The 16811-nt window shown below is 30.2% G+C and overlaps 1 protein-coding gene across 2 annotated transcripts; it reads right to left on the bottom strand.

Annotated features, from left to right (window-relative positions):
• Positions 1–141: 141 nt before the first annotated feature.
• LOC130900439 (sorting nexin-8-like) lies at positions 142–16381 on the bottom strand. 2 transcript variants are annotated; one of them, XM_057811059.1, is made up of 9 exons: positions 16322–16381; positions 16101–16217; positions 15790–16047; positions 14477–14744; positions 13183–13420; positions 12343–12587; positions 9755–9971; positions 9349–9537; positions 142–6835 (listed from the first exon to the last, which is right to left on the bottom strand). In XM_057811059.1, exons 2-9 carry the CDS (start codon positions 16120–16122, stop codon positions 6746–6748), a joined length of 1527 nt encoding a protein of 508 aa, XP_057667042.1. In that variant the 5' UTR covers positions 16123–16217; positions 16322–16381; the 3' UTR covers positions 142–6745. The 2 variants fall into 2 exon arrangements, with proteins under 2 accessions (XP_057667042.1, XP_057667043.1); XM_057811060.1 differs by having other exon boundaries at positions 16101–16369.
• Positions 16382–16811: the final 430 nt, after the last annotated feature.

The raw sequence follows: 16811 nt of genomic DNA, 5'->3' as shown, positions 1-16811 counted from the left end.
CTTTGTAAGTTTGTCAATACTAATCCTATCGACTTGAAATAAACATCATTATTCTTGTACAATTAAATTGCATTTATTTTCATTAAAAAAGAATTTACTTTTTTTAAATTTTCCATCCCATTGTATATAAAAAAGACAGTATGATTATTATAAATTTTATTGAAGATATAAAAAAATAATCACATATTTTGTGGAAAAGGCACTAGTTAACAGTATTAAATATGTCTATAAATGCATGTTACATTCAAACTAATAACAGTTTGATCTTGGGATTAAAATGTTTTTATAAAATAATTATGTGGAGTAACTTTAAGTAATATTAATTCCATAAGACTTCTAAAATTGTCCGTAGTTATCAAAATGGTACATTTGCTTTGATTATTTTAGACTCTATAACATTGAACAAGTAGTTTTTGGAAACATGTAATGATCAAATTTTAGTAAAATTATACACCAGATGTAAAGAGAGAAACTCTGAGTGCATTTCTTCATCTCACACAAATAATTTTTGTTTAACTGTAAATGTAACCTTTTTTTTTTAATTTCAATTATTGTTAATCATGTTTAAACGTCTGCAGTGTATGAAATGAAATAATTTGTTCATATCTTTATTGATACCATGATATTAATCCTTTTATAGCAATTCATTTAGTCTTGTTTTCAAAAGGTTAAACGGCATGCACAATTTTTAAAATTTCTTGTAGAGCAATTGACTTCTAATCTTGAAGATGTTGCATCAACTAAACCAAATTTGAAACATTTACAAAAAACCGGATCAATTTTTTGTTCTAACTGTTCTAAGATAATATCCCAAAGAGATGGGAGAAAGGCGACTCAGTGGGATGTGTACGAGAACCACCAATGTACCTGTACAGTTTCAACTTATAACATTGAAATATACTTTGTTTCGGTTTTATTTGTATCTATTTGTATTCACAAAATATGAAAAATAAACACTTCGAATTCGACAACAATTCATTTTGTTTTGATCCAGAGACCATATATTTATTATACACACAATCATTTAGAATGAGGTGTATTATGACGGTCCCTATGGAATAACAAGGTCTAATTCCAAAACACATTGACGGTACGTAGTTTTGCGACTGCCGTTAGAAATATGAGCTAAAAAGTGCTGATGAAAATGTGATGTTGGCTTATTTTTTTTATGTGGTAAGAACAGTTGTTTTTTAGAAGAATTCTTTTCAAACCTTAGACTTTCAGTAAAAAAACCTCAATATCTCTTCATTATGGTCTAAATACTCGATGGTCAATCAATGATTATGGTTAATGAGAATGTCAACATTTCCCGTTTCTAAGTTAATAGCTTCTAAAAAAAAAACAAAGTATAAACTACCATACAAATCAGTCGAAGGGAAAAGTAACATTTATGAGGGACGCCCCAGACAAAGACTATTTACTGGTGAAAGTTGTCGCATTAATTCGCATTGCCGAAGGTTGTCGAAGGGAAGACATTTATAATTTAGAAGTAGACGATGTAGAGAATACTGAATCTCAGTTAGTGGTTCGTATTAATTACACAAAAACACATGTTCGTCGGGATTTTACTGTGATCAACAGCAATGCGGAGCAATATTTGGATGTGTTCAGAAAATATAAAAATTTGTGAAAATAACTTTTACTAAAAGCACTTTTGGTATGTTACAGACAAGGAAAATGCGTAGGTCAAAGAGTTGGACTACACACTGTTGGCGGGGCACCTAAAAGAATTCCTTAATTTTGAGCATCCAGAAAAGTACACCGGACATTGCTTCAGAAGGACTTCGTCAACGCTGGGGCCGATATCAATGTTTTAAAACGGCATAGTGGATGGAAGAGTTCATAAGTGGCTGAAAAATATGCGGAAGAATCCATCGAGAACAAAAAGAAAATAGCAAGAATGATACAAGGAAGTGAAACTTTTGTACAAGTGTTAAACCAAAAACCACACATCTCCCAGCATGATTGAAAATAAAGAAGTACATCCAGTAATTCCTACAATAAATGTTTCTGGTAACAGTAGTGGCACTATTACTGTTATCATTCAAAAATTAGAATAAAAGTTTAGTTATTGATGTTAATTGATTTTTTATTTCTAATTACTTCTAACGGGATTGGAAGAATTCAAGAGTACTGTAAAGTACAACTACTGTAAAGTCGACAGTACAGTATGAAAAAAGTTTTATTAAATTGATTTAACATAGTGTACAGAAATACGTAGCAATGGAATGTTTGAAGTATTATCAAATCAATTGATAGCAAAATAATAATGGAATATAACAATTAAATAACAAAAAAAAATTTTTTAATTAAAACCTAATTACAAAATTGTCCAATATTTTAAGAAACTTGGAAGTAATAAGCACTTAGGTAATAAATTAGTAACAAAAAATTATATAGGATGAACTCAATTTATACTTAACTAGTAATTTAAAAGGTAAAAATAAAATTTATATCTAAAGTTTTTGGAAGATGGCTTCAATTCAAATATCTTTACATTCTTTTCACACAGACTGCAAATGTTAGGACAATGCTTAAATGAAAATGAAAAAAATCAACTGCTAAATTATGTTTAGCAAAAACGGATAACAAAATATAACTGATTCCTCTGAATAATGTCAAAGAGGTAACTGTGTTTATATCACAAGTTTTTCATAAAACTCAAGGATTATGGACACAAAGGATCGCTCAATTCTATTTAACCTGTCTTAGAAATTTTGGAGGGGATAGAAGACCTTTGAAATGTCATCTAACGTCATCATCGGTGTTGAATTGTTTGTTGACATTCAGTTGGCGTATAATCCTGTGATTTTCTTAAATAAATTTGTGTTTTCTGAAGTACTTTTAGTCTGGTTTGAATTAGAAAAAAGACAAATAAACTTTTTACGTTCTTTAGACTATTAATAGCATGCAATAATTTTATTTATTTCGACAAGTAAATTTGTTATGCAAAGCTTAATAAAACTGCCGTCAGCAAATTAAAGAAGTCGAAAAAAATTGTAACTGAAGGTGGATATTTTATAATATTCTAAAATAATATATTAGTATTTAAGTACGGACATAACACTGCTGCTTAATTATTATTATTTTAATTTAATACATTATTTTGGTAAATAAATGAATTTACAACTAATTCCTCCAAGTCTCTACCTCATTTTAAACATAACTTCTTGATTGAAAGTTGTTGGAAACACATTTAAACAGTATTATGTTAATATTTGTTTCAACTTCAAGCTTTTAATTACAAATATTTAATTATATAACTAAAATAAAGTATTTTTAAATTGTCAAAACCTAAATATTCTTTAAATAAACAGAATTACTCTAAAATCTAAAGAAATAGAACATAAGGCATGGGCGCGCTCTCGGCCGAGCACATATGAAGAGTACGGGCTAAAAAGGGGGAATGTCCAATATTATATCATTTTGCGGCATGAACGACATCTTGTAGTATATTTCGTGCTCTATATTCTGGCAAGGTTTCAACGGCAAGAAAGCGAAGAGTCGCGAAATATACCAACTTAAATTTCTTCTACACAGTGCAACAAGGGGAAATGTCACCGCGTCACAGATAAAGAACGGGGGATGGCCCAATAATGTTGGTCGGGGTAACATGACCTGCATGTTCACTCATTCGTGTTCGTTCCTGTTGCGTAGAATGGAAACTTTTCACTAAACAAATGGCGGAAAGAAGTAGCGAAAGTGAAAGTTTTTGAAAACGTTCCGCCGGCTGCAAGGCACAGTATTATAAGAAATTTCAACCTACTGAAAAGTACAAACGAACAGAACATTTATGTGTGTGGTCTGATCAGTGTACACCCTGTTCAAAGGTGGAGACCACGTGTGGATGAAACGTCCGCAAAATTTCAAGACGAATCATTTTCATACAAAGTAAGATTTTCTTGCGATGGCGAAACAAAGGAAATTCCTGTCTGTTACAAGGCTTTCCTTTCGATACATGGCATTAAAAAGAAGGAGCTCGAAGTGTTGCAAAGCTCGCTGAAAATGGCTGGTATGGTTCCAGTAGACAGACGTGGGAAACATAGCAACAGGGCAAATAAATTAGACACAAAAATAAAGGACGCAATTATTGAATACATCAAAACATTCAAGGGACGACAAGGCCATTATAGTATTAAAAAATCTTCAAAATTGTATTTACAGGAAGAGCTAAACATTAAAAAAATGTACAAGATGTTTATAGAACAAGCAAAGGGTCCATGTTTCCTATGAAACCTATCGTCAGATATTTTCGAAACACTTTAACATTTCATTTGGGTATCCCAGATCTGACACTTGCAGTAGTTACGACGAGTTTTTGGCAAAAATTAAATCTTTGCAATCATAAACGTTGACTACATCGGGAAATGAACTAAATCAAATTAAAGCTGAAATCAGAAGACTGGAAACCAGCAATAAGTTGCATAAACTGAAGGCTTTACAGTTTTACAGGAAGGAAAAAAGTTGCTAAATTTGCAAGTAGAACAGATGAAACTCAAGAAGCTATATGCATGGATTTTGCAAAGAACCTGCCAGTTCCTAATATTACTACATGTTTACTAAAAAAGACAGCTGTCCGTCTATTCATTTAATATACATGTTCTTTCTACTGCACAAAGTATTTTCTAGGTATACCCAGAGACAGGTGGCGGTAAAGGAAGTGATGCAGTTTGTTCCATATTACATCACTTTCTTTACAATTTTTTGGATCACCGCGTAAAGAATTTGGAAATCTTTTACGAATCCTGTGGAGGCCAAAACAAAAACTATTCGCTCTTCCGTTACATTCATCACTTAGTTCATTTTCAATGAAAACTGGTTTCATTAAAAGTTTCCTTTCCAATTCGGGGGCACTCTTACATGGAGTGCGACAAAGATCTTGGACTAATAAAACAGAAGACTGTAGTAGAACTGCCTAGTGAATGGATTCAAGTGTTTCGGGCAGCTAGAGTTAAACAGAGTCCATTTGACGTGTTGCAAGTGACACAAAGCTACTTCAGAAGCTGGACCACACATATGACGTCTTTATACTGGAAACCGTGTCCGTTTAAAACACGTCCAGTTCGTGAGCTCAGAGTTGTTAAAGATCATCCAATATTTGTGTTGCACCGAGCAACTTAGGATGGCATGTGGGAAAGCAACGTTATTATAGATGGACGCAAATTGTCACTGAACATACATGAATTTGAACTACCCGGGTATTTGTACAAAGGTAGGCTTTTAAAGTTTGTAAAACAGCTGCATGACATAATCAAAAACTTTTTAGATATGCTACCTATAAGTGCTGACAAAATTAAAGACCTGCAATGTTTGAAGCGATTCTGCTGCAATCAGGAGGCTAGGAGGCCGATGAGTTTTATTCTACACTCCCTCATAATCAAGAAAGCAATAATTCCGACGTGGGAACTCGAAGAAAAAAACGCACTGGAAAAAAGCAAGACAGTTACTTTGTAGATTGAGTGAACCAAAGTGGACATTTCCTCTTCTTGCAATTTACAAAATGTAGTAACGACAATAAAACATTTTTTATTCATTGTAATATTTCGCAAGGGTTTCTTTATGCAGTGACGAATATTGTCGATATATTAAGAAAAACAAATTCATTTTTTTGACATTTGCACTTTTCTTAAAGATACAGGGTTTGAAACTTTAATTCTCCTCTTCTGCAAATATAGGATTTTGTGGCATTCCCCCTTTTTATCCTGTGGTCTTCATATGATAACATATTCGATTTGACCTTGTAAATGATTTGGCCCGACAGATTTGGAGAGCTAATCAATCCATTGTGTCTATAATTGTTGGATAAAGCTAGGGAAAGTTTATGCAAATTGTGCCGAGTAAGGTATTTAATCTCTGGATGCAGAACATTAGTAAAGAGAATACAAATCAAAGACCACAACATGTTCCTCAGTTTCTCCAACTAATATGTTACTATATCAGCCAAAATCAAAAATTACCATTAAACTAACTAATTAAATTGTTGAGACACTGAAATGGTACATAACAACATCCTTGTTATTTGGTTATGGAAATATTATTCACGTTAATGCGCCACTTTCCGCCGTGGTGTTTTAATTTTAAAAGTGATATAAAAAAATGCAATGTCTGATGGTTAGCAATGCCCTTTCGACGATGGAACAATGATAAGACAGTGTCAGGAGCTTTCCACATTTGTATAACAAAAAGGACCCATATATGAAATTTCTATTTAGTTTAATGTTTTAATTTTGGCTGCATAAACCAAGCTTATATTTATCTATCTAATTAACAAATTATTGACCTTATCCATTATAGTGAAACATGCGAAACTTGTGACTGATAAGAATGGTTAACAGTGGAATAATTTTTAGAAGAAAAAACTTATTGTATTGCATTTTTATACATCTAATAGTAGCATTTAATCATGATTAGAGAAAGATGGAACTGCTAATATTATTTTATACCAAACAAATTATAGTGTGTCATCTTCATTGTTCTCGATTTAAAAAAATGTTCTGTAAGCAATTAATAATTATACTAGCATTATTACATTGTCAAGATAAACGAAATTATTTTTATTTTTTAACATCGATCGCTTTATGATCCCGACACCTTCTTAAACAATTATTTATCGGCAATTAGATCAACATTTTTACTAAAATATATTAAATAACTCAATTTATAAATATGTTCCCATAACCTTTAAATACTTTATATTTACACTTGTTATTGCTATTAAAATGTACAAGTTATATAAATAAATAGACTAATTGTTGTTTAAAACATCGCCGTTGACATTATCACAACGAAAAAATGGTTGGACCGAAGTTTGCACTCTATTCCAAATGTCATGTAGCTGGAAAAGTATAAAACTATTAATAATTTGATGACATATCTAAAAATTAAGAAGTATGCACAATGTGACAATATAAAGTTTTAATTTTTTATTAGTTATTAAATTTTTTAAGAATTTCGTAAAAAATTGGAGAAAACATTTTTCTTATAATATAACATAGTAATTTTATAAAAATCCCTGATTTGCACATATTAAAAGCTTCCTAGATCCACACCGCCATTACATTTTCATTTAACTCTTGTTCGGGACCCCGACGAGATTAGAAATTTGGCTTTGTTGATGTGAAAATCTCCAAATTCAATATTTTAAAAGTTTTTACAGCTTGGTAATAATGGTATGAAAGCTAAGTTGTTGAACGTACTTATTGGTTAAGTTTCTCACATAATTTTTTTCAATTTCTTAGATCCTTTTATATATTTTTGTTACAAAATCGTCTTTTCTATTACATGAATATCAAAATAAAAATCTGTTTTAGCAACAATAAATAGTTTTTCCTTAGTTTTCATATCTTAACAATGAGTAGCAACCATCAATTACATTATTAGTAGTTACATTGAATGTTATAAAATAGAGCTATAATTTTTACTCAGTAGGTATTTTTTCATCATTTACAACTTTCTCATTCCTATGTGTCTAAACCATTTCTAAATGTTCTTATTTTTTGTATTTGATTTTGTTTGGAGAATTTTTCAAGTTTTATTATAATTAAATGTAGATTTTTTTATATTTGATGGTTTGTTAATGTAGTTTTATTCTCTTTTAGTCGTATTTATGATCTTTTAATATATTTTATAAATACCGAGATGTCTGCCCTATGGAACATAGTCACAATCATTACAAGGTATTTGATGTATAATATGATTTTTTTTGTTCCTAATATTTTACCTACTAGTACGTTTGCAAGCATTAAAAACAGCCAACCGTTTCTCCCCTGAACAGTCTCTTAAATGCAACCAATATGGATGGCTCTAAGCGATGTTTTAATCAAGTATAACCTGTGCTACTTTAGCTAATGGAAGACCAATATATTATATTTGTGAAGTTTTATAAGTGTTTAAAACTAGAATAAAAAAATATTTGCCTCATATTTCACATTTCCTTTTACAAGATAATTTGTTGATCAACCCCATTAATGGTATGTATCTAGGAAATCTTCAATAAATGCTAATAGTTAAAATACAATTACAAAATGCTATACTCATGTTGGTTGATAATGTGTTATAAAGTATAATATAAACGTTAACTGCCAACTGGAGAAAGGGAAATCTTCCCCTACATCCTAACCTCTTTTGTATGATATTTTTAATGGTGAAAGTACACAGAACTTGTTGTCATATGAGTGCTATTTGAGTAGGTACTTGCAGCATTAATCTTCGTCAAAAAATGAAATTAACTTTCGACGTGGACCAACACCAGCGTGGCGATTCGCTGGTTTTCCGAATTTAAACGTGGTCGAATTTCTCTATATCATGAATAATTATGGATCTATGCATATGAACCCGAAACTAAACTGTATGTACTGAACACACTATTTACACTACCACTACACCAACACTACAATTACAATGTCTGACGCGCGTTTCAATAACAAAGTTATCGTCTTCAGAGACTGAATGTAAAGAGGTAGTGGAATAGTGAGTATTAATGTAGTGGTAGTGTAAGCATTGTGTTCAGTATGGATATCACCAATGGTTCCAAAAATTCTAACTTAATCGACTGTATGGGTCTTTCAAAATAGAGCCAAATCTAATAAAAGTTGTTCGTGCTCGAAGCAAATGGTTGCCTGTTATTTTGGAAGAACTGGACATTTCGCCAGCATTTGTTTGCCAGAATTGCCCCAAAAATTCAGGGAAACCAATCTCAGAAGAGCGAGCTTCACACATCAGTTCGAACAAAAACGTTTTTGAACGCTCAAAGTATCAAAATAATGAGTCATCCACCATACAGTCCTTGTTTGGCACCCAATGATTTTTTCTTATTCCCGCAGATCAAAATAAAAGACGAATTCAACGTTTTCTTACACCTGAGGAAGTGGTTATTGGGTTCAAATTACATGTTTTGGAGGTCCCTTAATCGGAATGGAAAAAACGCTTTGATTAAGTAACAACTCTCGTATGACCATATTTCACCTCATTAATATTCATATGACTATTTTTGGGTATATACTAGTTTAGCAATAAAACAGTAACTTTTCATTTTGATATTCTTCTTTTCAAAATATTACTAAGAGTAGCATTAAAATATGCAATATCAGGCTTATAACTATTTAGTATACTATTTTTAAGCCAAATAAAAAACTACAAAATAAACACTTATAAAACACAATGTATAAGCTTGAATTTTCTTTAGAACTGAAAGTATATACTGTGAAGATAAAACTAATTTCTAACATGGTCAAATAATTATTGATAAGATGACCCTTTTTTATTATAAATTGGTATATTATTTTATGTTTTTGTTTGATTTACATCTGGTAAAAAATTATGGTTAGGTTAGGTTAGTATTTTACTCACTTCAAAATGAGATTTGATTTGGAGATTCATTAAATTTTTCATAATATCCGCAAGTGTTTCTAGATAAGCATATACTAATTGAGTTTCCATATGAACACAATATAAACTAAAATCTGCCCGTAATTCCATATTTGTAATCACGTTTTCTTGAGTTAACATTTTTGATTCTAAATGTTCAACACTTTCAGCCTAAAACAACAAAAACATTGGTTAACACTCTTAAAAAATAAATGAATCAATTTTTTCACTTCACTATACAGGCGTAGAATACTAAAATACACTCTTTCTAAAGATTTCATTTATGATTTATGTAAACTATATGAGAGAAGCAGGGCTGCAAGTTGATGACATGAATATGTTAGATTAACTTTCGCAAATTTGATATATACATATAAATGATACTTACATCTGTTCCCCTAATAACACCCTGTATTTTTCTTTTTTTCATAGACAGCAATTTTGAAAGAGCAGCTGCATGATCATGATGTAGACCTTTTTCTAACCGTTCACACAAATCTTTATGTGCAACTAATATATCCAATAGTAATCCTAGTCTTTCACATACCTCATTTTGTTGTAAGTACCCATGTTGATTTAATTTATTTGATAGTATTGGCATTTCTCTAAAAAATAATGGAAAATAAATATAAATATAATCTAATGTAAATAATTCAATAATTCGAATGAATTTAACACCAGCAACTGCAATTGAGAAAGGTTGAAAGACCAGAACATTCTGCATGGACCACAACAGTAGGTACATGTGTCCAAGTATTTGGGTTGACGGAGAGAGAAAGTGGAGAGCTAACATCCCTGAAGTCGTCTCAATGCTTTGAAGTTATTCAAACAGCTGTAGCATGTCACAATAAATGTACAGAGTTTCAAACATAAAGTGGCCCACATAATTTTCTCCAAACCTGTAAGAGTTATCAAAAAACTTCAATTACAAAAGTTCTTTCTATTTAAAAGATTTTTTTAGATTATGGATTTTTGGATTTAAGAAATATTTAAGGTTATTTGAATTTTTATTCAAAAATCATTATACTTGGAAAATTCCGCAAAATAAAAACGAGGCTAACTGACACAATTTGCAAAATGAATTTTTAAATACACCCTATATACGATATTTTTATAGCTTTTCGTTTTTGATAAACATTTTCTATTTAGTTTTTTTGCAACAATGCCATACTCAGTGTTACATTATTTTCAATATAGAATGGGCCAAAAATGAAATAAAATCAAATAATTCCACAATCATTATATACAGATATAAAACATGTATGTATGAAATGATTCTTATTTTGTTATTAACAAAATTCAAAACTCCTACAGTAAAAAAGGCACCCAGTATGATTCTAGACTCGAAAATCATGAGAATTCAATAAACCCAAGTATTGGGTATAAAAATTCATTTTGTCAATGATGCCAGTTAGCATCGTTTTTATTTTGCGGAATTTTCCAAATATAATTATTTTTCAATAAAAATTCAAATAACCTTAAACATTTCCTAAGCCGTGCGGTAATAAAAAAGGTCCTTCTCATGAAAGTTACCTTTGTTTTTACCATATAAAACGCAATAAAATAAAGGGTATTCCATTTAAAATTCACAAATTCTTGTAGATATTGAAAAATCCTAGAAAAGTCCATAATCTAAAAAAAATCTTTTAAATACAAAGAAAATTAGTAAACAAAGTTTTTTGATAACTCTTACAGGTTTTGAGAGAAGTATATGGGTTTATGTTTGACACCCTGTAAAAAATATGGGGTAAAATAACAGTTTTCAAAATGTTTTAAAACAAGATTTAGTTCAATGTGCTGTAGTTTTTAAAAATAATAATTCAAATGGACAAGAAGTTATTACCAACGGCATTCGCTTTCTTCTTTCTTGTTGCTTTTAGCAGCTCCTAAAAAAACTACCTACTTAAATAAAAATCGATATTCATGTTTCGTTAAAAATACTAAAAGTAAAAAACATGTTCAATTGACTTTTCTTCCTCCAACCTCAGTTGCTGTTCATGAACAACTTTTTCGGGTACATTACTAAGTTCAAGTGTGGCTTGGTTATCAGATAGACCCTACAGACTGGGGTTGGATATTGGTCAACAATACATTAGAACTTGTTCAAACTTCACTCCCTCCTGTGTCGGAAAAACTGCTGAACACAATTTTTTGCAACTGCAAAAAGGGATGCAGTGTTAAATGTGATCAGCATAGTCAGACTGTTTTGTTCTCTGGCATGTATACCTTGTCAAGGCGCAATTTACATGCACTCAAAATGAAGTTAAAGAAGAAGAACAAGAAGAATTTGAAAGTTACGATTCGAATGATCAACTTTTTTTATTTAAATTGCTTTTATCTTTTCAATCTCTGTTAATTTCCATTATTTTGAAATAGTTTCAAATAAAAAATGATCACAACAGACCCGTGGAATAGGCCTACTGGGGAAACCACGTTAAAAAAAACACTAAGTACACTAACTCATAGGTGGCGTGGAAACGTGTGCATATTATGACGATTACAACTTTTACAATTTTTTTATTCATTATATTTCAGAAACAATGGCTCGTAGGAAAAAAAGTATTCATACGTCTTTTGTAGAAAATTTTATGATGTAAAATTTTTGTCTAAAGTATGTTTATGATAAAACTTACCGTTTTGTTGAAAATCGTGAAAAACTAATTTTTTGACCTTGAATAAATTTTTTCCATACACGTGAATGATGGGGAACTTTATTTTTAATTATAGTTTGAACAATTTTAATGATTTTCAGCTTGGTGGGGATTTATGTAACTTAGAATGTCTGAATTGACCTGACTATAAATATATAATCATTAAATTGTATCATACATAAAAATTTAGAACAGTGAAGAATATCAACCATTGAAGTTATATGCAATGATTCTTTAATTTTGACTCTAACAGATGCTCTATTTATATTTGTTAACAAAGGGTATTTTATTAGCGAACTGTAACTACACAATAAAAGAAACTAACCTGGACATAATATCGAATCCTTTTTGCATGTCACCCCAATTTTCTATACTGTTTTGAGCTCGTTCAATATTTAGTGTGCTGAGAATTTTAATTTGGTTGATAAGTTCGTCAAAGTCTCGTCCTGACGAATTACATCTCTCAACATTTTCTTCTGTTAGATGCTTCATTTTACCAATAACATTCACAAGAGTTCTTATATTCTGAGAGTTTACTGCCATCTGGCTATATTCTGGTGGTAGTAGTTCCTAAATAAAGAAAATATCATTGTACCCGAGTTTCCTGAATATAACATTATAATATGGACAGTCTTCAATCAATTGACTATTTTGTCACTGATTCTATACTTATTTTCATCTATAAAATGGGGGCATCATAAAATCTATACAAAATTGTAAATGCATGAAAGGGTTGGTTTTGATGTGAAATGTGAGCAAAAAGAAGAGAAAAAGACCGAATAAATGTCCATCATATACCAGAAGATAAATTTCGAGAAAATTGCCAACATTTCATCAAAAATCACGTACTAGCTTTAATATACTTACTATATGAAGATCACCTATTTAGATGTCAATCACCCTTATATTGTGAATGGTTGAAAGTATTAAATCATATCATCAATTTGTAAAGATATTTAAGAACTAATTTCTGTAGAAAGAGCATTGCAGAAGCTTTATAGGCAGTTACAATGTTTCGACAGTCTTTGGTGAATATAATGAGTAAATGAAAAATATATTTATTGATAAATATCGAACAGTTTAACAGATTTAGTTTTTTGAAGTATTAAAAATGAGTAAAGTTAAATAAACAATATTATTTAACTTTTGGATAAAAACATAATACCTTAGCAGTAGCTGCAATATCTGAAGTTGTGAACTCATCTGGTACTCTTCCAAATACATCCTTTATCCTATGTTGAAAATCAGGACCCTGATCAATAAGAAAAAATATCATGATAGGGTCCTGAGAAATGACTGGATGTCTGCAAACTAGTGTTAACCATCTTTGTAAAGCTCTCCTTCTGGATTCTAAAAAGTGGGCATCAGAAACAATTTTTTTCGGCGGTAAAGATGGAACTAGTCTGTAACATAAAAACTTCATAAAATATATATGTTAAAAAAGTAAGCAATTGCTATTAAAGCCTTTGACAATTGAAGGTGACAATACTTTCAGTCAGAATAATGATATTGAAGAGTTATGAATCTGACATTGGAGTTGCTGGAATTTCATCTGGAGCTTACTCAGATAGTAGATGGCAAAAACCTTCTGGGCATGTAATGTATTAAGGTAATTGAATATCTCTGACTAAACTTGTGGGTTTTCCGGATAATGTTGAAACAGAAAATTTTTCAGAAAACTTTCTAAGCTACTAAATTTAGGAGGTACTGTAAAATTAAACTCTCGTTTACTAGAGGCTAAAAGTAAACAAAACTGGAGTATTTTTATTAACTCTGGATATGAGGCTTTTAAGTTTTCCCTTTCCAACAAAAAAAAAATAATAAGCAAAATTAAATGATTAACAAAGCCAAAAAATAGTAATTTGTAAATTTTTAGTCACGTAGAAATCATAAGTTGAAATAAAATATTGTTATATTAGACAAAATGTTGTCATTGCTTATCAAATGAAGATTATGTGAAATGGATTCCAGCTTCACAGTATGAATGGTATAGGAATTGACTAATAAAAGAAATATATGGAAAGTTGAAATATGTCCTATAAAAAATTTAATGAGAAATTGCCATTTTGACATTCGAAAATTTTCCAGAATAACATAGTTTTGTGAAAAATTTTCCTTCCCACATCCATATCTTTGAGTGAATGGTACTCTAACAGCATTTGTTCTCCATGTCTCCATCCCTCTGCTGAATGTATATTAGGTACTAGATATGAAACATCATCAGCCAGTTTATAGATTCTGGGGTAAGCCATCATTTGATTTTACTTTGGGAGCAGATAAATCAGTAAAAAGAGTAGTCTGGAATTTGAGTGTCCTTCAATTTGACATATATTGCTTCGAGTCTGTACATGGCTTTTTATTAGAAACATGAGGTGAATCAGTTTCCAATTAAAATATAGAATACATCCAATGATAAATTTAAGATGAAAAAAGTTGAGAATATTAAATTTACAATTTACCTGTAAGGAAATCTATTAAGTAACAGTTCCTTTAAAGCAACAAAATCATTGTATCTTCTGGTAACTTTAGTATTGAATCTTTCTGAAGTAACAATATACTCTGAGTATTTTAAAATTAATCCTTTCTTTTCAGGTACTAAATGAACATTTATAGAATCTCTTTTTATAATTGAACAATAACTAAATGTATTTAAACCCTGTTTCTTGTAAAGTTGTATTTTCAGATTTCTCATTTGAGCTACATCATTGATTTCTGGAGTTGGATATTCTAAAAACAAAAAAACATCCTGAATGGGCAGTGAAAAAACTAAATAAAGAGTAAGAGCAATTTTTGACAATGAGTTATTAGTTATCAATCATACTGAACACTTATCAGTTACTCCTTGACAATCTGATTCAAAACATTTATTCATGTGCTGTGACTGTGAAGGAGACATAAATCACTAAACCTACAGACAAAAATTTGCTCACAAGCTCACATGGATTTGTATTTATTTGCTGTTTGTCTTACACCTATAAAACTAAAACAGGGGACATAGACAATTGAGAATATTTTCTTAAAAACCGCTAAGCTATCTAAGATTTGAAACAAGGACGACCAAATAAAAAATTGCAAATAACTGTCATTCAAAACAACTAGGATACCTAAAAAATTGTCACTAGGATGAACTTATTAAAATTTCATAATTTCATAATTATTTACATTTGATCTCTACCACCCAACTACTGATTATGTATGTCTGTGATGACGAAAACATCCATAAATAGAATATAATATTGAATCCTTATAATAAAAGATATGAATATTGTCAACAGACAACAGCATCATTATTTGATTGAATATTTATTTTCCAACAATGATTATAGGTTCAAGGATTATTTATATTTTAGTAATATTATTTCAATTACTGACTGAATATAAATTGAATCCCATCATTTCTTTAAATAACATAAAATGTCATTGTAGTAAAAAATTGTTTTAAATTTGAGTTTTTAGATTAAAGGTATTCATTTATTGAATGTAATTTATATATTCGTTTACACACACAAAAATCATATCAAAAAACTGTTTCTTGGGCAAGTAAAACAATATTATAACAAAAAAAAAATTCCAAACGATGAGAGTGCTAGAAATTTCATTTTTCTAATTGAATTTTTTGATATATCTAACCAGTTTGGATGTACTACTAGATATTGTTAAGTGTTAATAATCATTATCCATATAAATATCTACGCTGAAAGAAATTATTTTGAACATGTACAATCTCCTTATTGTTCATATTGGTTTTCTATTAAAAAATTAAATAACTCACCCTTTTCTGTACAATTTTCAAATAACTTATCAGATAGTTGTTTTCCTTGTTGACTCCAAGCAATCAAGGCAAGAGTTTTATAAAAATTGGTTCTATTAATACCTTCAGAAGAAGGTTTAATTAGATTATATATTTTTTCAATTTGGGCAGTAGATAATTTACATTTAGTAAGTAAATTTTGATAAACTTCAGAAAGTATTGGTTGCCCATCATTTGAACAAGCATCAAATAATTGTCTATAAAACTGAGGTACAGAAGCTGAAAAATAAAGCATTAGATTTATTGATACATGTATTTTAATGAAATAATACCAGAACTAAGATCTGTTGACATTATTGTGTAATATCCACAACATATTAGCTAGTTCCAAATCCAAGTAACTGTCAATTTCTAATTCATCACGTTTTGGAATTTCCACATATTTACAACTAAAAATAACATTATGATAAAACTCTATATGGTGGGCGGTACGATATGGAAAACCGGATATTTTAAATTATCAATTGAAATATAGAAACTCTACATAACCTACATTTTATGTCACATATGTTATAACAGTATGTTGACAAATTACAATTATAATTTCTTTTGTGACATCACTCCCTCTTCCCATAGTAAATAAGTTAATCATGCGCAAAAGCGAACTTTGTAATATCAACCATAAACGTATCACACAAGTGGCCATCGGGGCCAAATTTTCCAATTGTTCTACATGGTATCTCCCCAGTGATTTGGAATAATGGACGAGTTCATTTTAAAAGACGAAAAACTCTTATAACCATGTTTGGCAATTATTGTCGTTAATAAGATATAGGATGTTGACTTTTTTGTGAACAACAAGCTCTGATTGTGAGTGAAATTAATTTCCACCAAAATTTTTCTTCATTTTCAATCGCTGAGACAATGAAAATCGACGCAGAAAACAAACTTGAAATTCTCAATATACATGTGAACATTTTACAATGAAAAATCCCTTATATGAAATTGGGTTCACTAGAGCTTCATGAGATTTATTTCAATGC

This window comes from Diorhabda carinulata, chromosome X (assembly GCF_026250575.1).
Source record: "Diorhabda carinulata isolate Delta chromosome X, icDioCari1.1, whole genome shotgun sequence".
Lineage (NCBI taxonomy): Eukaryota > Metazoa > Arthropoda > Insecta > Coleoptera > Chrysomelidae > Diorhabda > Diorhabda carinulata.
The sequence above is the reverse complement of the archived record's forward strand: the minus strand, read 5'-3'. Positions and strand labels throughout refer to the sequence as shown.

Coding starts and splice junctions, on each gene's coding strand:
- LOC130900439 (XM_057811059.1), bottom strand. CDS start 16,122: ATGTCAACAGATCTTAGTTCTG. Junction 16,048..16,100: donor GTCAACAGATCTTAGTTCTG/GTATTATTTCAT, acceptor TTTATTTTTCAG/CTTCTGTACCTCAGTTTTAT. Junction 6,836..9,348: donor AAATCAAATCTCATTTTGAA/GTGAGTAAAATA, acceptor ATACTTTTCCAG/CTACATGACATTTGGAATAG.